We start from the raw sequence: 26,535 nt of genomic DNA, 5'->3' as shown, positions 1-26,535 counted from the left end.
ACAATCTCCAGCACTGGTGAGATATTTTGATTTTGACAACAAACAAATGCTGGTAAAATAGCTGCTATCAGTGTATCCATAGTACATCTTCAAATACATATATACGTGGCCATTTGACCTTCAGACAGCAGCTACTCAAAAACCAAACGTTCTCTGTATTCTCAGACTAACTTTTTTTTCCTTCACATATGGCCCATTGGAGAAAAAAATACATTTTAATATCAAACAAGCAAATGCAAACACGCTTCAGGAAGTGTTCAGAAAATATTTGACATGGGTTTAATAATGAGCTGACCCAAGGGCTCAGAGACAGATGGTGCCTGTTGTGAACGGGCTGAAATTAATAAGCATGGAGCAAAACTGACACCTGGTGGCTGAAACTCACAACTCCTGCTTGAGGCATTTAAATCAGCAGTGCATGCACGGTATGAGCGTACAAGTCAGCTTGGAAATGACTGTTTTCAGAGAATGATTTCTTATCTTTGCAGCTGGAATTTTTTAAACACCAGAGTAGTAACACATGGCTTTGGTGCATCAGGACTGTGCCACCCTCAACAGATATGGCCAAATATGACTCATGGTATTGATTACACGTGTGTGCTTTACATCCTGTGACAAATTAGCCTAATATGCTAATAATGCCATTACTAGGCAATGGATTTTGCATAACATGTCCCTGTTAAAATGTCTGAAAACAAATAAAAGTCATGTCAGTGAATGTAATTCTTGCCTTCCATGAGATATGATATGAAGTTGTATTTCAACATGTACTGCTCCCTGTATAGCACAGCCTCACATTTCACTTCAGCAGGATGTTTTGTAGAGTATGATAAACAAGTCAAAGAGATTCTACAGACAGGAAATCAGGGACATACATATTATTAGCTGACCCATAAAAAGATATTGAAAGAGTACGGCCTGCAGGCATAAACTGCTTGCCGTGAAATCTTTCTTGCATATTTTTCCATATTTTACCAGAGATAGGTATGCACGTGCTGTTGCGTACAGACAGAAGGCTGAATGGATGATATCTAATGATAGGTATATTATTTGCAAGTCAGTTTTACTTAAAAATGCTGCCACAAAACTGGGTCATGTCACGCAAAATTACAACTTTAAATTAGCCTGCATATACTAGGACACCTAGCAGAGTAATGATAATTGCATTTTTAAATTATTCACTCCTCAAAATAAATGGATGCGAAGGATTCGAAGCAAAGTCAAAGATGAGGAGACCCTGAATAAATAAACCCAAGCCGGATTTAATGACGGCTGTTTACGAGAAAATCGTAAAACAATTCGAGCAATCCACAGAGAAGACCTGGTTTTAAACACTGCTGTTTACTTACTATAGCCGTCGGAGCAGCGGCCACCACACAGTACAGGATGAGAGGAGGGACGAAGCTGGACTCCTCCGTGCCAGGGTACGGCTTCATCAGGTCAGCATCATTACAGAAGAAACCCTGCACGTGGACGCTGAACAGGTCCGTGCACTCCATGTAGTAGGCCAACAGGACCGTGCCGGACATGATGACGAGCTGGAAGAAGAACATGTTCGGAGGGAGTTGGAGAGGAAGAAGAGAAAAAAAGAGAAGGAAGAGGGAAAGAAGGGAGATGTTAGTTGTGTATCCAGTTCACCGAAGGCTGTCCTGATTCAGTTCCCAGGTGTTAAAAAAAAGTAGATTTCATCCAACGAGTTGTATCTGAGTTGATTCCTGAACGTCGCTGTACTTGGTTACGATGTGTCTAACAGGTTTTAATACAAAACCACCACCTAAATCCTCTAAAATCCCATCTCTTTCCTTCTCTCTCTCTCTCTGTTTTTCCTCTGTCTCATGCTAACTCTGGTCGTGTACATACAGCCCCCTCCACCACCACCACTACTGGCACCACCATCACTTACCACCTCCCTTCCTCCCTCACCCCCACATCCTTTTATCCCACTATCATCTTTTGTCTCTGGCCTCCTTTCGCTGTCTTTCTCTGCAGGCAATTTTTTTTCATACATATAAATATATATAAATATAGAATCTTTCGTCAATGATAATGAACCAACACAGAAATAGAAACTGCACCAAGCTGCACCGCAAGGCTTTTTAAAGCTGTTTACGAAAAAGCAGCTGCATTTGTGTCACTCACCCACTAATGTCCCAATAACACTGTCAATTTAGAAAATCGGCTGGGGTTAAATATCAAAGGAAATCGATGACACATTTTCATTCTTTGACGCGATCAAAAATGAACAACAACGTCACAGGAAGTGGAAGGAATAGTGCATCAAAATCAGTCGAACAATAACAAAATACTATACTAAATGAAAAGAGTTGTTTAGTAAATTGGTAAAATCAGTGGTACTGGTCTGCGTCTCACCTATGACTACAAATAAGCAAGTAAGAAGATGTTTTATTGATCAGAAGAAGAACTGATAAAGTAACAGAACATTACACAGACTGGCAAAGACTTGTTGTATAAGCACTCATACGCTTTAGCAAACTTTTTCTTGGTTCAAAACCTTCCAAATGTTTAAAGTTACGCAGAGAAAGTTTTGTGGGGTTTTGGTTTTTTTTATTTTAAGTATTGGTATTATGATTGGTTCATATAAAACAGGCAAATGCTTGTAATTCTGCCATCCAACACTTGGTGTCGCTAAGTGACCACAGAGTCAGTAATCCTTCACACAGTTCTGCAATTCTATACTATAGCGTCACAGTAATCAGTCTTTATGTTTGCAGGACATTTTAGAAGGCATAGTTATTATTAAAAAGGTCAGTCTGACCCAAAGTTAAACATATATTTAGTCACCTCTGGTAGAAATGTCTGCCTTCTCTTACAGATAATGGAACTAGGTGGCATTTGCCTTTTTTGTTGCTCCGAGCGCTAAAGAAATACATTTGACAAAGTCAGCATGTCTCCTTCCATTACTTCGCGACCCTTATGAGCTATGAAAACTGAGAAAACTATGAAACTGAGTTATGAGCAGTTTCATAACAACACACCAATGTTTACATCCTGTCATGCTGTTTTGAGCACAGGCCTCTCGCGTCACCAGTAGAAGCATTCCTTTACTGCTCACGCTGCTTGGTTTGTGAAATAAGTCCCGACTTCTGTGAAACAGTTTTTCATATGCAATTTGAGTACCAGGCGAATGGCATGTTGTTTCACTACATTCAAGAGAAGACAGACATTTCTATAGCAGATATCTTGAAAATAGGCAAGACAAAAACATTTATATTTGATTTGGGGTTGAACAGTTCCTTTAATTATCAATCATCTCTCCAAAATGTTGCAACAATGATCAGCTTGGTATTAGGGTTTATTATCTCGTTGATGAGACAATACGGCATCACTGACACTGACAGCTTAAGAAAGAGAAAAGTTTCTATGAAAGCTGGCTGCCTCATTATAGAGTCATCCTTTTGTTTGTGCTAAAGGCTACATTTCCCATAAATATCTGTTAAGCAGTTCAACAGCCAATCACCTGTTTAACCGCTGGTTAACAAGTCTTTACTCAGCCAATCACATGGCATAAAATTAATCTAACTCTCAAGATGATCTGCTGAAGCTCAAACTGAGCACCACAATGGCGAAGAAAGGTGACTTAAGTGACTTTGAACATGGCATGGGTGTTGGTGCTAAGTGGGCTGGTTTGAGTATTTTGGAAATTGTTGGCGCCAGAGGTCAGAGGTCAGACTGCTTTAAGCTGATAAGAAGGCAACAGTAAGTTAAATATACACTTGTTAGTGTATATTGTTAGAACACATGTAGAAGAGCATGTCTGAATGCTACAGCAGCAGCAGACTTACACAGTTGCCACTCAATTTTTGCTAAAAACAGGAGACCAAGGCTACAAGTCACACGGGCTCTGGAAAAATGGACAACAGGAGACTGGACCACTGTTGTCTGGACTGATGAGCCAAAACTCAAATCATCTCAGGTTAGTTTAGTGAACATAGCAGTAGGGCTGCACGATTAATCGTTAGAAAATCGCGATCTCATTTCCAAATGACAACAATTTAAAAAAAAAAAAAAAAAAAAAAACGACGACGCTGATTGTACCGCATTTTGATCCGGGACGTAATCTGCATGAAAACAAGCGCTCACTCTTCCTGCTCAACAAATGACAAGGGCGGAGCTTTATACCACGTGATACAGAAGCTGGCTGCTAAAATTGGCAGGGAAAAAAACAACGGAGAGCACGTCAGGGATGACGAGAAAGTGACAGGAGAAAATCCGTCCCGGTCAACCACCCAAACATCAATAACAGGAACCTTATACAGCGCCTCCCCATAACCGTCGAACTCCCGCAGGCACAAAGAAATTACGGAGGCTATTACTTATCACCTGACCAAAGATATGGCTCCCATCAACACTGTGCAAAACGAGGGATTTAGGAAAATGATCAACACCCTAGACCATAGGTGTCAAACTCTGGCCCGCGGGCCAAATTTGGCCCGCAGCCTAATTACATTTGGCCCGCAAAGCCATACCAAATTACTATTAGAGCTGGCCTACTGGTATTATACAGCTAATATATATATTGTTTAGTATTAAGCTTTGCTTGTTCCATATTCAGTTTTCCAGCAAAACTTCTTTGAGTCCATAAGAAAAGATTCATTCTTATATCTGGAGGAAGATTTTTTTTTTCAATAAATATTAATGTTAGCCCGCGACTTTGTTCCAGTTTTGAATTTTGGCCCACTGTGTATTTGAGTTTGACACCCCTGCCCTAGACAAACGCTACACAGTGCCGTCCCGCAACTATTTTTCTATTGTTGCACTACCTGCTCTATACACGCAGCGTCGAGCAACGGTGGAGACCGAATTTCAAGCAGTACAACATTTTGCGGCAACAACAAAACGTGAGACATTTGTTGTTTTTATGTTTATTTATTGTTTTTATGTTCAGTCTCAACTGTTACGAAGTTGATGTGCAGTTAATAAGTGCAATAAATATTTATACTGGAAAAGAGAATCGTGAGAGAATCGTGATCTCAATTCTAAGCCAAAAAAATCGTGATTCTCATTTTATGCAAAATCGTGCAGCCCTACATAGCAGTGTACTCAAATGACCTCCATAGTCTTCAGATCCCAATCTGATAAAGCACCTTTCAGATGTTGTGGAACGGGAGACTGACAAACGTGCAGCCCTCAAATCTGCAGCAACTGTGTGATGTTATCACGTCAATGAGGACCGAAACCTGTGAGGAATGTTTCCAGCACCTTATGGAATCTATTCCATGAAGAATGGTAGGTACCCAGTGCTGGAGTAAAGTGAGAGATTGCAATGTTTGCACACCTTTTCTGTGTCCTGAGTTTAAAAATAAATTACTATATACAACTGCTGCTTTACAGAAATTCAACAGTATGTCCTTTTCAATTTAATTATTTCATCAAAAGTGATCGTTTTTCCAATAGAAAGCACATGACATATATATATGTATTATATGAACTATAATACATTAGTGTGTGAACCAGACTGGACAATCTTGCCTGCAGGGTCCAGACAGCGAAGGCAAGAAAGCCGCTGTGTCGACAATGTTGGCACGGGCAGTCATGTGACAGATGGCTCTGTGAAGACGTCCAGGTGAGCGCACCTGTGCGTTTATGTGCACTTTGTCTGTTTTAAGCCTACTCTCTGAATAACACCAAGCTAGTTTATATTATTTTTTGCCCTCTGCTGTTGTTACCAGGATACCCTGCTGTGGAGAACATTTTTGTGCAGCTCACACACAATCTCATCTACTGCTACGGTGAACCATAACACTCTGATGTGCACCATATGTAGCCTTGTCACAGGTCATACCTCATAACTAACAATAACAAGCAAAACAGAGCCGCTCACATCAGCAGAAATCCTCCATCTTAAAGCTGCTCGAGAGCATCCAAATTACAGACACGGATACTGGATCCATTTCATGATTTTATGATGTTCAGCAAACAAGCTCCAGCAGGGTAATCGGCTAAAACATTATTCAGGTCTCCTCTGAAAATATGTAAATTCCTCAGCTCGCAGAAATGCCATGTAATACCCTGTGGGATCACGTACCGAAGAATGTCAGGTATACGGGACACTGCATATAAACGGGCTTGGACAGATTAATTGGAGGAATGCTATTTATTTATTACTATTACCATGATTTCATTCAGTGTGACCTTCTACTTATTTGCATTTATTTAAAACAGGCTTAAGCTTGCCTGAAGCTTAGTCACAACCACATTTGTATTTGCTCGCCAAAAAAAAAAAAAATAATTACAGTTGTTGGAACAAATAATTAAGCAGCATTTTACATCTTTACAAAGCACACCTATTTCCTCTTTACCCCACATTATTCTTCTATCGCTCCAAACTATAAATCATAGAAGGTCATAAACAATCAATAAGCCATTACAAACGACAAGAGTCATCACGTTGTTTCAAATCTTTAAAACTGTCCAAAAGAAACATGTAATTTCAGCTTCTTCAGTCTGACTACACTCTCTCAGCAATCTATAGTAGAGCCCGCACGGTTGTGAGTCACACCTATAATTACCTTTTGATGTTTAAGTGTACCAAATCTCACTCACCTGAAAAGAAAATTGTGGTGCAGTCTAGTTCCTGGAGGCCGCTCTCCACTTTTGTGACTTTCATAAGCTGGTTTTTCTGTGACACTTTCCCACCTGGTCAAAAGTCCATCTCTCTGCATAAAGCATTAACTTGTGGCTGCATTATATTCACTCCAGAGCCAGCATCATACTGCATTAGCTATGTGGAGGGGAGACTGACAGAAGTCTGGCTGTAATAAAATGGTTATACAAAGTTAACGGCAGCTTTCTATTATCCTTCTCCACTGGAGTGTAAAATTCACCTATTTTAGCACTGAGGTGTCAGGGAAGGCTTTTTATTTATGTTTTTTGGTGAAGCTCTATTCTTAATGTGGTGTTTCTCAAAGCGTTTGGCTCTTGGTAGAAATAACTTGCCCATAAAATATGTAAATCTGCTTTATAAACATCATAACCTCTTTAATCGATATTTTCATATGAGTCTAGTATCTACATCTAATGTGAAAGGGACAGGGCATTGTGATAAACACAAACAGAGCCATCACCTTCACTTTACCGTTTTGATTCAGTCTCTCTTTGTTATGTATTTTTAATTACATCCTACAAAGTCAGTTTGATCATAATAGCCATCCAAAATTAATTAAATCTTTCCTCCCAAAGGATTTTTTTTTATCTGCTCTCCCTTCACTCCAAAATCTTTTTACTGTCAGTACCACTGCTCATCTTCTCCCTCACATCATGAAAACAACCAGGAAAATGTTATATAAATCCAACACAAAGTCCTAGATTTTCATTTCACTGTCATGTTGTGTTAGTAGACTGGAAAAAAAGACTGACAGAAATGGGCATCTAAGCCCGACTTGCCAGGCTTTAGACCGTGATATTACACTTCTGTTGTCAGACTTGTCTGTAAGTTACATAGAAGACAGCTACTGTTTTCTGGTTGTTTTGTTTTTTCTACAAACAGGCTTCCAAGTTGGCTACTTAAAGTATAAATGAAAATGGGCATGCACTTATTTTCAAATGGTTTTATGCCTTTATTTAATTCTTAATAGTGCAAAGACATATCAGTGATTTTTGGAAAAATGCAGGTTCATCTACTGTACTTTGGTCAGCAACACCTTTCAAAAAAGTTGAGTCAGCAGCATGTTTACGACTGTGTTTCATTAACTTATTTCCCAACAGTCCATAAGTGTTTGATCTATTTCTCACATTTCATCCCCATCTTAACTGAAAGCCTTAGCCTCTCTGGGGCACCTGTTTTATACCTCATCATGTTACTAATTAACCTCATTGGCTGAGAAACGCTCTGCCAAACGTCTGCGTTATATAACTTTAAAAACTAAAAAAAAGATGAGAGTCATAACAGAGTCAAATTTTGATTCAGGTCCATTCATGTGTTAGGCAGAGTGTCTTTGCCACGTGCAGTTTCAAGACATATGATTAAATCTTTGTGCAGGGGGTATAACAATTGCTCCTGCTCAATTTCAGCAAGCAGTACTGCGCTAAAGTCTTGATCCAACTCTCACTTCTTTCTATTTTTCTTCCAAGGAGTCAGATTTTTTCACTTCAGACCTCATACACAACCATTTTCAGAGAAGTGTTTTTGTGTCTATTAACCCACTTAATACTAACCTATGAATTTTCCTGAATTTTATGAATCATTCCAAGCCACCTGACTCAATGGATGAACCAGTGTTTTATCTGCACTACAGTGAGAACTTAGCAAAGAAGGAATTTTAAATTGTATCTTTAGGCACTAGCAGTCTGTCGCAAAAACACACCATTTCTTTCTTTAGTTGACTCTGTGAAAAATGCTAAAGATAACACAATTTGACAGGCATGAAATTGTATTTTTGCACCAACAAGGGGATTCCCAAAGTGCTATTAGCTGAAAACTTGGCATATTTAAGTATGATATGCAGTGTGTCTTCAAAGAATCTGAGGAAATTGGACAAGCAGAGGAAAAAAGAATTGACAGGCCAAAAATTATATACAATGGATTAAAAATGTTTAAAAAGTCATATCCTTAAGGCAAAAAAATCCAAGAACTAGAAATGCTTCTGGTCTAAGGAGCTTGGAAAGAAAAGCGTCTGGACTTCTTTGAGTTGTTTGAAGACGTTTCACCTCTCATCCAAGAAGCTTCTTCAGTTCTAAGGGTCCATTTGGTGGGGAGTCCCAGATTTAAACCCAGTGGGAGTTTCCCCCCAAAGAGGGACAAAGGACCCCCTGATGATCCTCTACCTAATCACATGAGCCAAGGTGTGAAAGCAGGTGTGGGTCACAATCAGCCAGGGTTTCGGGTGAGCTCATTGTGAAACCTGGCCCCACCCTATCATGTGACTTCCTGAGATCAGGTGGCCCAGGATGTAAATGAGCGTTAAGGCGTCTGGGAAGGGATCTCAAAACTGGATTATAGATGGCAGACAGTTGGTGTCGTAAACCACCACCTCTGTTCAAAGATGGTTGTGCACATTGGACCTAAACACAAACTGAACAATGTGGTGTATGCTGTACAGTGCGGCGAGGAATGCCCAGACCTCTACATCAGAGAGACCAAACAGCCACTTCACAAGTGCATGGCACAACATAGAAGAGCCACCTCCACAGGACAAGACTTAGCAGTCCATCTGCATCTAAAGGACAAAAGTCCCTCTTTCGAGGATGCCAACGTTCACATTTTGGACAGAGAGGACAGATGGTTTGAAAGAGGAGTGAAAGAAGCCATCTATGTCCACTGTGAACAACCATCTTTGAACAGAGGCGGTGGTTTACGACACCAACTGTCTGCCATCTATAATCCAGTTTTGAGTTCCCTTCCCAGACGCCTTAACGCCCAGTTACACCCTGGGCCATCTGACCTCAGGAAATCTAATGATAGGGTGGGGCCAGGTTTCACAATGAGCTCACCCGAAACCCTGGCTGATTGTGACCCACACCCGCTTTCACACCTTGGCTCATGTAATTAGGTAGAGGATCATCAGGGGGTCCTTTGTCCCTCTTTGGGGGGAAACTCCCACTAGGTTTAAATCTGGGAGTCCCCACCAATTGGACCCTTAGAACTGAAGAAGCTTCTTGGATGAGAGGTGAAACGTCTTCAAGCAACTTAAAGAAGTCCAGACGCTTTTCTTTCCAAGCTCCTTAAACTACGATGACCTGGATGACTGAGAACCTTCACAGACAGAAATGCTTGTGGTTCTTCAGTTGATTCATCTACTGTTTACTAAAGCCTCACCATAAATGGTCTCAGTTGAAGGGTTGCTGTCAAGAAGCTATTCTTAAGAAAGCAAAAGAGGATAAAAAGACTGAGGTATGACGAAATATATAAGAACTAGACTTAAAATCAAAGGCATCAGGTCATATAGTGCGATGATTGGGTCTAATTTCAGCCAGTGGTGCTCAGGAACTTTTCAAGATGTTATTAAGAATGTTAAAGCTAAAAACTGAAGCATTGTGCGATGAGCTCGACAGAGAACGGAACAAAGAGGCAGCGGACATCCAAAGAACAGCTTTGAAGGTCCTTCAAGAAGAAAGCTAGCCTAAGAGAGTTCAGGCTGTGTTAGAGAATAAAGGCGGTCATACCACATAATGCTTTTTAAACTCATTAGAATTCACTCTTCATTTTACAGCAACTTTACAGCTGAACTGGGTTTAGAGTATGAAGTGCATTTCAGCTGTTTTTGTACAAAAAAAAATATCACCTCGGGCACATTGAGTACACCTGGGCCTTCCCATTTTCAGTTGTTTTGTTAGTTTAACAGTTTTTAGAAACAACTAATAATATTCATACTCTGAACCTAAAACCATTACAGCCACTTATTTTAATGAATATTTCAGACAGACAGCTGTTTGCCTTCACTGCTCGTGAGACATAACAGCACACACATATTCACATTAGCTTCATTTTACAGGAATTCAGTTCACACAATATCTGACTTCTTCTGAGCTAAATAACAAAGCCGCTCCCTGCAGTAATGACTGCACGTTGGGAAGTTTGCTGTCTAAATTGTGTATACCTAACTAGAAGCTTTAATTAAAGCTTTCCTTATCTCCTAGAAAAGGAAAACAAAGAAGATAAAAGAAAGACATTTTCTCAAGAGATTGGTTTACTTCCAAATAGTCTGGCAACCTGTGCTGCTTTAGCAGGCTGCTAACAGTAAGTGCATCCAGCTTTTTCTTCAACCATGCAAAACCTGAAAAAGCTAGATAGCTGTAGCTAGATTAATGAGAGCCCACAGCTCTATACATTACATAATCCCATGCAGGTACAGGATATATCGGTCCTCTCTTCGCTCTTCCCAGCTTGTCTCCACAGCTCAGCCTTTAATTAATTTCTCATAACTTTTCACTTTTTCCTTCTACTTCCTTCCCCCTTTTTTGCTTGTTTCATCCTATCTCTTTCCTCCTCCCTCATGCCCCATCTTTATTTTATTTTTTTTGCAACCCCTTTCATCTCCCAATTTTCCTCCGCACACTCAGAGAGACAAATGGCAGCAACAAATGAACATCCTGACGTCAAGTAACAGATGAAATAAAGGCAACAAGTTACACAAATAAATAAACAAATCACCACAAATAAACATCCTCCCTGTCAGACTGCCTCTGGCAGTGAACTACATGGCCCAGCTGCTCCAATCAGGCCCCTCCGTCTTGATCACGTGACGGCAGTGTTCCTCTGCCTTGCTGTGTTCGTGACAGGCAGGGTGAGTAAGAGAAGGAAAGGAGGGAGAGAAGAAACAAAAGGAGCAGGAAAAAGGAGCGAGACAAACCAAGATGTAGTGATTTAAATGATGGGAAACTGGGTGAAGGGGAGAAAGAGCTCCTGTGGCACCACGTGAAATAGGAAGAGAAGAGAGAAGAGATTGAGGGAGGAAGCAAGTACAGCCGAGGAAGGAGGGGCAGGAGAGAAATGAGGCTGCGAGGATGTGACGAAGACATCAAAGAGGGGGAGAAAGAGAAATCGAGGATGAGCAGAATGAAACAGGGAGATAGATAGCATGCCTTTGACAAGTGTTGCTGAAGAAAAAAGGGGGAGTAAGTGAAAACAGGGTAATGAAAATTAGAGAAGAAGCTTGCTACTCATCAGGGTATTACAGTGTCTCTCTTAGGAGCACTCTGCCAATGACTTTTTAAGCTTAGATTGTGATGCAAAAGCCAATAAACCAAATGATGAATCTGAAAGCAAAATCTTCCCATTTATTGGGCACTGATACATAGAGACAAGATGATGAATAAGAATGTAGTAAAGCCCAGTTTGAAAAATGCTAAATATGCCCTTATAGAAGCTCTAACTGATGACTACAACTGCATTTGAAATACCATTTAAAGACTCAATATATAGCTGCACCTCATCGCTTTAGCCTTGCAGTTCTATAAAGCCGACTGCTTTGAGAGAGACGTATAATAAAAAAAAAGGTCAATATCGAAGTGTGAGAGGCCAAGTTGAGATTCTCTTTGGAATAAATATGTCAGATAGCCGAACGCTGATAGAGCCACCCTAATATGTAATAAGAACTGTTGGGACCAAGCTAAAGTTGGCGGTGTAGTATTGTATGAGAAATGGGGAGCAAATGCGTTTGGAAGCAAAATCTGACCACTGAGCAAATAAAAAAAAAGTTCAAAATAGGTCACATGATAGCATTTATTAATACTTCGATTCAGGGAAAATTCATTTTGATATTCCGGAAAAATAAATTACAACAAAAATTGGCCAATATTGTGCAAAGAACACGTACACGAAGACGTCGTCATTACTTACAGATGAAGTTTTTTAAAAGTCACTTTGTTCATCATCACACTAGCATTGAACATTTAGCCAGTAAAAAGTTAACGTTCATTTGCCACTGGCATTGGTGAATGACACATGTCCATCAATAAGAACTGGCCTAGAGGCTGGTGGGTAACCCTGAAGCATCCTACGGTCACTAAGGAAAATCTACACTCCCCTCTGATCAGCTAATGGTTGCTGGAAGTTGCTGTTGGCAGGTGAAATCAGTTGCAAAGAGGGCGCTGCACCAAAAACCTCCTTGTGAGTCCGTTGGTTGCTCACAGAGTACTATAGTTTGCATGGAAGTTATCAGCTTGTCAGCAAACACTTGCTGTAGCTGTAGTGATACTTGGAAAAAAGTGTGACGCAAACCAGAAACATTTGCCTTTCAAAAAAAAAAGGGGGGGGGGGTTTCTTCGGTGCTGCAGCCGACATATTTCGATAGGTGAAACTTTGGAAAACGAACAAAAAAGTCTGAATCTTCGGTGCAAACTATATGCAACAATCTGCTACTTGGTCATAGCAACATGCTAGCGAACAAACTGGGGACTGTCACCAACCTCCAGTAATCACGCAGCATATTTTTGCCTAGCCACCGGTAGTTACCAAGGAGACACCAGCTGACTTTAGTCCTACATGTCTGGGGCTTTAGCAATCTATTTCACAGCAGCTGCCAGCAGCTTCTAGCTTCCACCCGAAACCAGATAGGGAAAAACATGTATTCCCTGGTGGTTGCCAGATGGTCGCTAGGCCTATTGTATATTACCCAAAATGCTCAGGTAATGTATCAAACCCACTGTTAGACTTATTGAATATAAAATCCAGTCTGATGGATAATATTTCCAACATATTGCTATACTTACATTTAAAACACTGACTTATCAGTACTTACCACCTAGATGTTTAATGTGTCGCCAGCTTAATCAGTGGTTACATTAAACCCGCCCCTCGTTACATCTCCTAATGTTTTTTTTGGTTGTTTTTTTTTTTTTTTAAAGAGGCCATCTCATCATTCCACACAGCGTTCAAGCACTGACACTTCAAAACTCTAAATGAGCAAATAACTGTACAATGGTGACACATCGTCAAACAGAAGGAACTGTCTAAAAGAGCTTTTTTTAATGATGAGTCACATCTCACATCTAAAAATAATGTGTACCAAGATGATGTTTTACAGCTGCAGTATTTTTGATGTTGTTTTGTAGTTTATAGTTACTGTTTATAGCAATTTTCTCGCATAAAATAAACAGTTTGGCTCAGTGGGAGTGAAAGTGACATAGTAACTGACTACATGTGATCTATGAGGTAAAAACATACAATCACTGCACATCCATGGCCACTGTCTCCTGTTGTTGTTTTCTTTTATTTGTTTTCCATCTAGTATTTTTAGCTCCAGGCTTTTCAAATAATACTGGAGCAAAATTAGACAACACAATCTCATAAGTGACGGTTATGAAACCACATAATATTATAAAGGAAATTATCATCTAGAAGAAGTGCTAGTGGAGTGCTATATTGCAAACAATGTACTGTTTGGACTGAAGCATAGACGTATTTTGGATGAGAGCTGAGAGGCAGGGTACACGCTGGATCTGTGGAATGGCTCCATTTCTCTCTTTCAGATGTAAAATAAAGTATGTTGGATTAATTGGTTTTTGTTTTGTTTGTTTTTTGTCACTTACTGCACTTTTCTTGAGGAGGCACATGTTCAAAGAGAAACCACGTGATGTCTGTTTCATCACCATTGCAGATGCTGAGAGCATGTGCAGCAGTTCTGATTCTCAGAATGGTTTTCACTCTGGCTGTGGGTGGAAATAAAGTGTTCAGTGACATTTCCTATTGCACATCCTATCAGTGTAGTCTTAAACTCACTACACATGCATGTGAGAGTCACATTTTGCTTATCTTGGAGGACACGCCCAGGATCACACTAGCAGGCAGTAACACTAATTAACAGAAGGTAACAGTCCCATTATGGATGAATGTCAAGAAAAATGAGCGAGACAAAAAGGTCGGGCAAGAAGAAAGCATGAGATAAAGGCAGAAAGAACATGAGTGTATAAACTGATCTGAGACTGTGATGCAGGATATTTCGTCTGAGATGTGTGTCTCTGTGTGAGAGGGAGAACGAGTAAAACACAAAGAGAGATGGAGGAGAATAACACAAAGTGTCCTGAGACATCTCTCTGATTAAGGACTTTCAGCTAACACAGTAATTAAAAATTCAGGAGCTGCACAACTCTTACACACACACACACACACACACACACACACACTTGCCCAATTACAAACACGCATGCATTCAGCTCCACACTCATTTCAACACTTTACACTCTGATTGTTCACTTCTGGTAAATTAACACTCAAAACCATATTTCCATCATGTTCATTTGCCAAACAAGGGTCATATGCATGAATTTACCACTTTATGCAGAAGCCCAGATTATCACGCAAAAACAATGCATGCACGCACACTCCCTCACCTCTACAAAGATGAAACATGGGATGATGGAGTAGCTGCGCAGGGTGTTGTTAGACGCCATCTTGTCTCCTGTCGGGAGACTAACGTTCTCAGGATTCACTGCAGGGTCACTCTGCAAAGACAGAAACATCAAGTGTCAGCTGCCATCATCTGATAATGACAGAAATGCATCTACTTCATCTATTTTATCAGGAGTCCTCAGCAAGATCGGCGATTGATGAGAACTATGTTAACTATTACTATTTTTTTTTTACATTTACAAAAGATAATAAATAATTTAAAAGCAGATAAGAGATTGCTTTGTTACATTGCAGAAACTAAATTAGAGTTCTACTTGTCAAAAAAAAAAAAAAAAAACACTGCACACAAAGATTGTGGTTCGCCAGCTCCTTCCGAGGGATCCCCACAATTCCCAGATCTCTTAGGAAATTCAATCCCTGTGTTGTTGCCAAGGTCAGCCCTTGGGTCTTTTACCAGCCAGCTGTGCTTCCTATCTATTTTTGTCAATCAACACAAGGCACCTAAGAAAGCTGTTTGGCCTTAATGACTGCAAGAGAAACAGTAAGAATTGGCTTGTGTGCAGGTGCAGTTTTCCATATCTAAAAATCTCCTAAGGCCTCAAACACCATGGAGAAAAACTGATCCCCTCTACTATGCAGCTGTATGTCACTTGAGGTCATTTAAGCATCTGGTCTTCAGATTCCAAATGTTTCTGAGTGAGAAAAGAAGAGCTGCCATGACTTTATATTCACCCCAATCGAGTCACCGCAAAGTTGTGGTCATTTTCATAAGAAGTCCCCTGCTTTGCGTTCACCATCACTACATTATATCAAATTTCACTGGCATCCTAAAGCTACTGTTCACTATAGTGCTAACCTGTGGACACAATTTAACCTAAAAAGTATATACAGTGATGTGCAAAAGTCTTGAACCTTGAGCTGCACAACACGCTTTTTAATTCTTCTTAGTCTTAATTAGTCTTTAATTTCTTCTTAGTCTTCAGGAAAAGTTCTCCAGGCTTCTTTAAGGGCATTCTCCTCCACCATATTTTACACATGGCTGTAGACACTCGTTGTTGTATATCTCTCCTGATCTTCTCCATACATATTGATAATGATTTAAAACAAATGTTTCAAATTTGTATTCATCACTACATAAAACCTGCTGCCACTGATTTTCACTTCAGCTCGCGTCTAATGTGGCCTTTTCTCTCGGTTTCTCTTCCTGATGAATGGCTTCTTGACAGCCACCGTTCCACTGACATTTCTGATGAAGTCTTGTCGAATATTAAGAGATCGTCTGAAGGGCTAAATGCATGTCTCTGTTCCTGTGTCAGGTCATTGCTGGATTTCTTCCTACTTTTAAAGGCATGACTTTCAGATACTGCTCATGTGCTGTAGAGGTTTTTTTTATGTCTGTCACTTTTGCCCTCCACAACAAATTGTTATTTTTTGTTATTATTTAAATATTGTTTATGCCACCAACAAATTATTTATTTTTGTGATAGGCTGTTAGCAACAAAAGTACCTAAAGATACCATTTAAAATAGCTTCTTTGCTAAATACTCTGTTCTGTGTAGACTAAACAGGTCAATCCCTCAAGTTAGTTGCCTTAAATGATTCAAGCTAAGCTACTTAACTTGACCTAGCTTAACCAAGAAAAAGGAAATACTCTTTTTAGACTAAAAAAGGGCGAAAAAGCAGCCAATGTCCAAAGCAAAAGTTTGAAAAAACATCAAAAAGCTTGAAGAACTATTGCTCATGAACACGTCTGGTTCCTTTGAAGCAAAATGAGGGTTGGCTCAAGACTTTTGCACAGTCTTCACTTTTTGTTAATTTTCTTAGCTGGTTTTTAGCTAATTTCTCAGTCTGGGTAAAGCTCTTTAACTGTATTTTTAACAGCACAAAGCCCAATACAAAACACATCTTCAGAAAGCATTTACTAATCCTGTCAGCTTTGTTCAGTTGAGAACAAAAGCAAATTCTTAATGAAACAACACGGCAGTATTAACCTTATTAATAAAATTCAATTTAACTTCTGAAGCCGCGCTGATGGAGCCAATCTTCTGCACTCGAACTGCCGCTGCTTCCGTTCTCCTTCTGTCAATCTGTCGTGTTCTTTAACTGCATTTCATTATGGCTTCTAATTGTCGAAAAACAATAACATAGCTATTCCCCACAGAGAACAGCAAGCTCACCAGTGAGCGTGAGAAACAAATATGTAGTGAACAACAGAATACTGGAAAAACAAAAACAGCAGTGTCATTTGATTTTCTGTATCCAAACCAGTCTGATATGGCTTTCAGTTTCCAATTGCACAACACTGGCAGCGCAAGAGGTGCCTTACAGTTTCAGTGGGTGTAGATTAGGCAGGATTAAAAAGTGGTTAAGGAAATCCAGAAATGTCAGTATCTGCTGGAGTAATTGTTGATTTATTCGTGTTAATCAACAAAGCTCTGACCTCACGCAGATATTTAATGTGTCTTATTGGCTTGTAATCGCTCCTAATTCCTCATTAAAGGGTAACCTTGCTAATTTGAGCTTCTCTCTATCTACAGCACAATTCTGAATCATGAAAGGCTGGAGGAGCATGAACGAGGGGGTCTGTTACAGAGCAAAGTTGGAGAGAAAAATAGCAGTTATTTAATTTGTGCTTTCTTAGTTTCTTCCTCTAAACTATCTTCTATCTAAACTATTCATCATAAATGAACACCTGCTACAGAAAGATTAGATGGTAGAATTATACTACTTCTGCTTTATACCTCATATATATTCATACATATACATATCTTATGAGCGCCTCACTATGCGTGATTTTCACTACACAAACCTGAACTAAAAGGATTCATCAAATTCATCATTAATTCAAAAGCAACTTATATTAGACTTAGTGTAACAAGGTAAGGGTCTAGAAACATGACTGCAAAAAAAGCTGCTCAATTAAAAAACAACAAATATGTGTGCTATTGATATAATGTTTAAAAATTTCATTTTTGAACATTATAGCCAACATCAATACTGGTGCAAGGTTAAAACTGTTTCACTAGGTTCCTCTGAGAGAAGTGTTACTCAAATTACAAGTGCATGGCAGTGGGTGCATTAATGAAAACTTCAGAGAACATACAAATGCATAAGGCCAAACACACAAAGCCATTAACTTGCATCTATTAAAAATCGTAGTTATTTTTAGTATGCAATTCAGAATGAGATGCAGTTTTTCAGATGATAATCTCTATAGTCAAGAATCAAGCAAAAAAAGAAAAAAAAACCTCACAGAGACTGCAGGGAAATCGTACAGTCTGGTGACAAGAGTCACAGCTAATGCAAGGATTCTGGGTGGTCTGTTAACTCATTCCAGTTTGCTATAGTATCACTAGTGAAACTAGATGTTACACAGCAGGCTTAAACAACCATCAGGCCACTGAGAAATGTCCCAGTGCTCCCAACTGGCTAGCAGTCACTGCGGATAATGATCACATGACCATGCATCCTATATGTGTTTAAAGCTACAGTAGGCAGGAATCTATACACGTCCTCCTGCAGCAGTTCTCTCTCCCCTCCCTCTTCTAAGCCCAGAGATGCACACATATGCAAGTGCTTCATGAACTTTCCTTTTCTAGTTTAAAGACTTCGTCAGATCTGGTCCTGAAAAGCAATATCCTAAAATCTCCCATCAAGGACTAGATTTTCTAAAAACAGAGCCCAGAGGAAGTGCAGGAGAACATCGTAAGTACAATATACGCCAAAATGTTTTTGGGGGGGATTTTTTTCCCAAATGATGCCAAAAAGTATACAAAAATACAACAGTCTCTGCATTTCTTCCTCCCACTTTCTAAAAGAAGTGCCTCCCAGCAGAAGCTTTATATTAAAAGAACAAACAGGAAGGTGCATCAATTTTTAAACGCAGGGAAACAAACAGATGAAATACCCAGAATTTCAAGCTTTTACCTTAAAGGTCATGAATAAAGTAAGTAAACTGTACACAATGAATTAAGATTTAATTTGATTTATGAGATTTATAGTTGTTAATGTATAGATTAATTATTATCCATTAACAATTTATTAGATAAATAAATTAACTACAAATTATTAAAATAACTAATAGCTTGTTAAAGGGACATAGCAGTTCAGCAGTTAGCTCAAAGATTTTTTTCTCATTTTATTACATTGCCTCAGGTTGTCTATATGCTGAAAAGATACAGTAAATATTTAGTTTAATGCCTTTACTGGAACACACTACCAGACTTTGTTCAAGATGTCAACATACCCACCATACTCCTAATTGTTTTGTAACTGCATTTGTCCCTGTGTGGTATTAGATTACAAGGGACAGACTCCAACAACACGACATTTAATAGTGATGCTGCACTTACTTCAACTAAATTGAGAGTGATTCAATGTGAACCTACTAATATTAAATTTGAAATTCAAATGCATCTTTACCCTTCATACTTTTTTACTTATGCATGTCACAAAAAGTTAATTAAGATCTACAATCACTAGACACTTTATTAGGTATATCTGGTACATATTTGACACACTGTTAGTTCCCCTTAGTTCCTTGTGTTCTTGAACACCGCCTCACTGTACATAAATGGCCTCCACAGATTTCAGTCAGATCAGGATGGGAGATGGGAATGGGTAGATTCAGATCATGGATGTGCAGCCGACAAATCTGCAACAATTGTGTGATGACATTAAGTCAATATGGAAAAAATAATCTCAGGCATGTTTCCAGCACCTCACGGAATCTTTACCACAAAGAATTAAGGCAGTCTAGGTGTGCCTAACAAAGTGCCCAATGAGTGTGTTTCCCTGTTATTACTGATGATTTAGAAGAGGTAGCAAAGGCAACTGCATTAGCAATAATATTACCAAAATATTAGCATCTACTATACAGCACTGTATACTGGAAATACACAATAAGACGGTCTCTCTGCTAAGTTAAAGCCTCACACAAAGATTTACTGATCCCAACACTCACCCTGATTTGAAACCAAACACTTCAGTTTCACTGAGTCATTAGACAAAGACAGACAGCAATGTTGGCATGTCTAATCAGTCCCTAAGTGCTCGTCCCATCTCATTTAACACTCAATCCAGGCTACTCAAGTCAGTATTAGATAGCAGCAATCCACCCATCAGTTTTGTGCCTCAAGATATCATGCTGCTACATCTTATATACCCATAAAAGAAAATGTTCCAGTCTATCTTCGTCTACCCGTGAAGAAAGATCAGTGCACGTGTTGCTGTAACACAGCATCACTACAGACGTCGAACAGACTTGCTTTGTTGCCCAAGGTCACATGAGCAGAGTGGATAGCTGTCTAGTGTGTGTGAACTGAGGTGTTCCGGTTTAAAGATCGACTTACAGTTCACTAAAATTGCCAGCACCCACATCAAAAGCCTTGAATGTCATAGAAAAATCTATTAATGGAACCCTACGCTAATCATCCTTGCAATCCATCTCAGTACACATTAACAGTATCATCAGCCTCCAGTGACTCAGTAACTTTTCAGATTATGGCATCAACAGCAGGGAAGAAATTGAATAGTCATAAAAAAGCCTCCCAAAGTCAGTGACCATACTAATCACATTAACAGACTCCAAGGTATGATATGTTTAAAAAGAAAAAACAAACAAACTCAAGAGCAATTATTTATAATTTCTACATCTTACTGCATTCAACCATGATTTTACAAAGGCAGTCAAATGGAAAGACTTCATGTATCCTGCTATGTTATTTTTGTTGTTTTGCGTTTATCATTGTGGTAAATCTGATCAGAGATACTTGTTTGAGTTTTTATGTACTACTAAATAACTCCCAGTGTATTTAGTATGTATGGACAACAGGGTACATTTGTTTTTCTAGACTGGTGCATTAAAAATTTGTTACCTTAGAGATTTAAGTCAAAGCACAGCTGATGATAGTCAACAAAAATAGTCAGTAGAGCCCAGCCGATGAAGACATTTGGACAAAATATCTGTATTTGTGTAAAGAAATCAGTAATATGGCCTAGGTGTGAGCGGTATAAACAGTATACAGTAGAAACGATATGAATTTGGCCAATGGTAGAGATTTTGACTATACCGCAATAGCGCATGTTGATGGTGTCATCAAGCGGTGCCTGTTTTGGTCGAAAGCATCGCAGCGGCTGCAAGCAATATCATCTGCAAATTGGGTGACAGTAGCGAAGAGACGAAGTACGTTTTGGAATATGAGCCAAAAACTGCGCTTCCTCCACTTCCGTGACATTGATTCATTAATGTTGAATTCTCTCGCAGCTGCTCTATTCCCATGTTGCAGTATATTAATGACTAACCTCGTATTGTGGATGGATAATCTCAGTTGTTATCCTGACTGAAGTTTGGTCCGTTTACAGCATCCTGCCATGCGATTGCATTTGACCCTCACGTTAACTTTTATCAAGTGGAAAAAAGTTAGCATTCACCCTCCAGCTTCACTGTTTATGTTATGCTAACATAGCTGTGTCGCTAGCGATCACGTAGCACATCATTATATACCAGCTAGTCCAACTTCAGTAACCCTACAAAAGTCATTGCTGTTTAGTTTCCTGTCTTCGTTTATGTTGGAAGTGATAGCAGAGCTGTACGTTTTATTTTTTTCTAGAAACCTCTCTGTCAGAACATGGCATATCATGTTTAGGTGGAAACTAGCAAGCTAACTTCCAGCTAACTTCTAATTCTGCTCGGTTTTCATGTTTGCCCTGGATATTAAACTTAATTGTTACACCTGGTAAAGCAGCGACACTGACCATTTTATTAAAGATGAACAAATTTAGACAGTTTTTAACGCTCAGTGTTCGTTTGACTGGGACCTGAAGCGGACAGAATTTTGGACCCAGATTACTCTGCGAGGCTCCTGACTACGGTAGCGGTAATGCTCCAACAATCCATTAAGCGGTGCAGCTTTGTGGCTTACCAAAGTCGTACTAAAACATTTTTGACAGATTTTTGAGCGCCGTGTACCACATAAAATCGGTTCGAGGTGAATAAGCACAACCAGAATTCATACATTAAGGCACACCGGATTATAAGGCGCACTGTCGATTTTTGAGAAAATTAAAGGATTCTAAGTGCGCCTTATAGTGCAAAAATAAGGAAGAAAAGAATATATTGCGATATATATCGTTGCCACACATGCTTTAAGTTATACTGCGATATGGATTTTAGGCCATACCGCCCAGCCCTAATATGGCCTCATTCTGTAGCAGACAGGGAATCAAAGTCAAATGGAAGACGTAGCAAGTACAGTGCCAACCTCCAGACAATCTAGTAAACAGTAGGATCCTTTTACATGTACACATGTAAATAAGGAAGTGATTCGATTTTTGTCAGACCAGTAACAAAATATGAAGGAGATGTTTTGGGTTTGTGTTTCCCATCCAAGCATCCTGGCAGTTCATTTCATCATAAATCTGGTTAAAGTATAGGTTGAGTGGGAGTTACTGGATCTACTGTTTTTAGTTTGGGTTTCTATTAGTTTTCCAAAACTAGTTTAGGAGAGAAGCCTGAATCTGATGATCCATTGTGTGGTTGGTTCAGGGTTTTCTCTGTCTTTTGTTTGTTTTAGCTGGAACTCCCGTTTCCTTTTGTTTCCAACTGCAATTTCTGTTGAATGGCAGCAGTGTTGTGGTATCTCAAATGTTGGGTTGCTTTGAACCTTAAATTTAGGGATCATAACAGTAATTTACTCCAAAAAGCTTTAAACTAGTGACCCTCTGTAAAGTAGGAAAATTGAGTGTTTCCAAAACTGAATCTGTGAAGTATCTATTAGTGAAAGGCTTGAGACTGTTCTGCCTACACCTTTACTTACTCCGTGGATAATACTCCAGACATGGATGGGAAAAAAATGCAGCAGTTGAACCGCAATCTCAGTGTTTTTACTAGGGGGCTCTTTGACAGATGATTGAAATCAGAAAATTGAAGGGGGCTGCACTCAGCATCCAAACAATTGACACCACATTCATTTGTTGCTCAGACACTACGACAGCCTGAACTGCACCTAGTCATGGTAAAGTCAACATGATTTCTCTTTTTCTGGTGCCTAAAAAACCCAGAGTCTGAAGAGAATTTCAACAAAGGAACACTTTTCTTCCAATACCAAAAGACACTTAATTACAGTCAGTCAGATGAAAGGTGATCTGATCGTCTCACCAGAGGGTAGATCATCAAACGAGCTGCCTACAGGCCTCGTCACGATTCATCAGCATCTCCTCCTCTCAGCCACTCAGCTGTGATGACTTTGTCTGGATGTGACTGCTTTTCTCTCACAGACAGCAAGAGCTGACTGTGAAATATTGAGCACAGAAATATTGTACCTGATTGACCATCTCCTGGTCTCCAGCTGAGTTGTTCTGCTGGAGTGTGATGACTGTCTGAATGTCACAATGACAGAGTTTGTGATAGAGCGAGTGGCTGGGCATGGAAAAATGAAATATTACCTCCCGTTATCACTGCTGGCCTGTTGTTGCTGTAGCCTTGATGTGTCCTCTTTCTACTCTACTTGAACAGAGCTACATCTGTTACTGAAGTCTAAAAAAAAAACAAAAAGAAAAAACAGAATTTTTAAGGCACCCTGGCTGCTTCAGTACATGATGTACCAGAAATACCAGCACAGGGAAATATACTACCAAAGAAATATAATAACAGGGCAACAGAATACTAGTGGTCCATTCATCCAGTCTAAATTGCTAACAAAACAAAAAAATTAACACCAGCTACTTCATTAGTGGGTCAGATCCCCTTTTGCCTTCAGAACTGCTTTAACTGCCCCTATAGCTCACCTAGTGCAGCAGCAACCAATATGAGAAGGCTTGGAGTCTGCCCCAGAGTTTGTTTCATTTGTGTTATGGTGAGGTCAGGAACAATGCTCATTGCCACGACTGTTGTCGTAATTTTATCTAATATGTAAATCTGAGTGTGCAGGTGCCTCTCCGTGACTGGTGCATCCAGGGGGACGGATCGCACCGATTGGCTAATGACCAGGAGGCAGCATATAAGAAGACATCGCCATGGACGGCCAGTCATTCATCCTCGGCCCATCCCAACCGGCAGACTGTATGTTCACTGTTTAGTAATGTTTGTTTAATGCAGGAGTATGTAGGGGTGGACCGCCTTTTTGTTTGATTACAGTTTTCTCCTGTTTTTGTTAGTTAGGGAGGTAACACCCTTGTGTTATGGTCTGGCCAAGCCTAGACGGGTCATAACATAATATAGACTGTGATGTTTGAAAAATGTTCACTTGCTACCCAAATGTGCCAAGAAAAAAAAAAAATGCCTGCAGCGTTACACCATCAGCACCAGCCTGAACCTTTGATACGAGGCAGGATGGATCCATGCTTTCATGATGTTTATGCCAAATTCTGACCTTACAGCCAAAATCACCCAAATTGTCCAGTTTTGGTGAATTACAGCTTCAGTTTCCAGTTCTTGGCTGACAGGAGTGGCACCCAGTATGCTACTTCTGTTTTCAGAGTAGTTCTTCTCAGTTGCAGTTGTTTTCCTTTACCAGCTCCACCAGTCTAGCCATTTTCCTTTGACCTCTTGCATCAACAAGCAATTTTGACCCAGAGAACTGATGCTCACTGGGTCCAGGGACTTCCTTTGGTTGCAAGTCCAACTGTGTATTTGTATGTAGAAGTTTAAAAATATTCATCTACATCTCAAATTATTTATGACCTCAATAAAAACTTTGCTGATAAGCTAATGATCTAAATCATTAGTTAACATGGCTTTACCCTGGGAATACACTGGGTGAGTGTCATTCACACATTGTAGTAGCATTCCAGTATTGGAGCTTTCTGTGTGCATGGGGAATTTTATTTTTAACACCTATTGGATTTTCTATGCCAATCTTGTCTGTCTTATTGCCCTCTGGGATGCACTGTGGCACCTCTAGTGGAATCGCAAGCATTTCTTTGAGTGACAGCAATCAGCTCCATGCATTGAAGTCCCTCCTTACATATTACATCTGGTTTTAAAAAAGCAAAATAATTAACAGCCAAAATGCTCAACTTCAGCCTTAAAATCAAGAATCCATGAACCAATGGGGGGGAAGTCTATCCTTTACAGTGACTTCGCATTCTTATGCAACACACAGAGTATTGAGAGTGAAACGTTTTAGTAATGCTGCAGGCCAGCCAGCTAAACTTGGCACAGAGCTTGGGAAACAGGAAGCTCCAGATATGGGTGACAGTTCTCTTTAGGCTCATGACTTCGAGCGCCCCCGTTCAAATCGTCTAAATGTTTTCATATTTAGCAGTTTTGCATAAAAATGGAAAACATGTTTTGGATGGTGACATGCCAACTGAGCATTTAGTCCGTCTCCACCCTACACCGTTGTGACTTAATAACAGGACTTCAGAATAATGGCCCAATGAGGCTCACGGTTATGATTCACAGCACAAACTACGGATAGCTTTTTTCAACAAAATGTTTTCCCGAAATGATCGCCACAGAAAATGGTTGATGCAGAGCTCGTTTTGCTTTTTCTTCTTTCGCCTCTTCTTCTGACTCCAAAACAGTGTGCAGCCAAAGAAACAGAGATGTCCCATGGCTAACACTCCTGCCAACAGAGCATCTTTGTGGCTATAAATAGTCAGTTTTCAATCTTCCCTTGTAGCTTCTTTAAAAGTGCTTCCTGGGAAATCTATCCCTTTTTTCAGATAGTAGGGTACATTATTTAATACTCTGCTGCTCAAGGATTAAATGACAAATCAATAAATATTTTTCAAAGTCCAAAGATCATTCCTGGATGGAAGATCCACAATCTTCTATTGAACCAACCTCTTCACACTAATGGAGTCTTGTCATTACACATTTTTTTCCACATACACATGTAAGAGTGTTAACCTAAAATAATGTCATCATTTTCCCTCTCCCGTCTCCCCCCAAACCAAAACGTCAAATAGGGCACTGACTCAGAGCAGATAGCGTGAACAGGACAGGAGACTGATAAATAGAAAGAGACATGAGAGAGGGCACACAGAGGACCAAAAAGAAGATAAACGTGTTGTAGGTGGGTCATTTGGGAAGAGAGAACTTTTGCTACCTCTTCTGGGTGTTAGCTTGTCTTCCTCCTCTTGCTATCAGCCACAGTTCCCCAGGCCTCCAATATCACGCTTACCACTTGCACATATGGAAAGTTATTTTTAGTGTTCAATATAGCATAGCACAGCATATGCACAGGTGTTAAAGATACATATTGTTTGTGATATTATTGTAATAAAATTCTCTTGATTAAAATTGACTGTAATTATTTAACCTCATTAATTTATTAATGAAACTAAACTTTTTACTTGTGCAATTAGATGAAAAAATATGAAAACTATTACAAAATAATTTGTCAAATGTGCAGCTCTTCCTATTAGATAACCAAGCTCACATTTTAATTCATAAATGTAAAAAGAACTGCATGCCAGAAGATCAGGAACATTTTTGGTAATGTAATACTCAAAATATTCCCCTAGAGAGAGACTTTAAAGAAAGCGAGGAAGCAAAGCTAAGCATGAACAAGCAGCAGGGAAAACACTAAGTTCGTTTCCCTCAGATGTCACCAACTGGCAACACACTCAAGAAACAGTTTTTTTAAAGTCTTTAAAAAAAATTTCTGTACATTTATTCAACCGCTGACCTGAGCGTCACCCCCACGTCTTTTTTCTCATTAAGCAAAGTGGCACTTATTCCTGTAGCTCATTTTAGTTCATTGCTGCAGCCATTATGT

At 39.6% G+C, this 26,535-nt stretch overlaps 1 protein-coding gene across 6 annotated transcripts in view; it reads right to left on the bottom strand.

Moving 5' to 3' along the window:
* The window catches only part of plppr1 (phospholipid phosphatase related 1), a 97,145-nt gene that overhangs the window by 26,487 nt on the left and 44,123 nt on the right, over window positions 1-26,535 (bottom strand). For 5 of the 6 annotated variants that reach the window (XM_040000362.1, XM_040000363.1, XM_040000367.1 and 2 more), the window contains exons 2-3: window positions 14,791-14,901; window positions 1,350-1,538 (exon numbers count right to left, since the gene is read on the bottom strand). In XM_040000362.1, coding sequence (XP_039856296.1) covers window positions 1,350-1,538; window positions 14,791-14,901 — 300 coding nt within the window. Of the gene's footprint in view, window positions 1-1,349; window positions 1,539-13,989; window positions 14,110-14,790; window positions 14,907-26,535 lie in introns of those variants that run through there. The other variant, XM_040000364.1, reaches the window with a different exon arrangement.

Source organism: Simochromis diagramma, unplaced genomic scaffold (genome assembly GCF_900408965.1).
Source record: "Simochromis diagramma unplaced genomic scaffold, fSimDia1.1 OVJJ01000596.1, whole genome shotgun sequence".
NCBI lineage: Eukaryota > Metazoa > Chordata > Actinopteri > Cichliformes > Cichlidae > Simochromis > Simochromis diagramma.
Note: the sequence above shows the minus strand (reverse complement) of the source record. Positions and strands in the feature narration are given on the sequence as shown.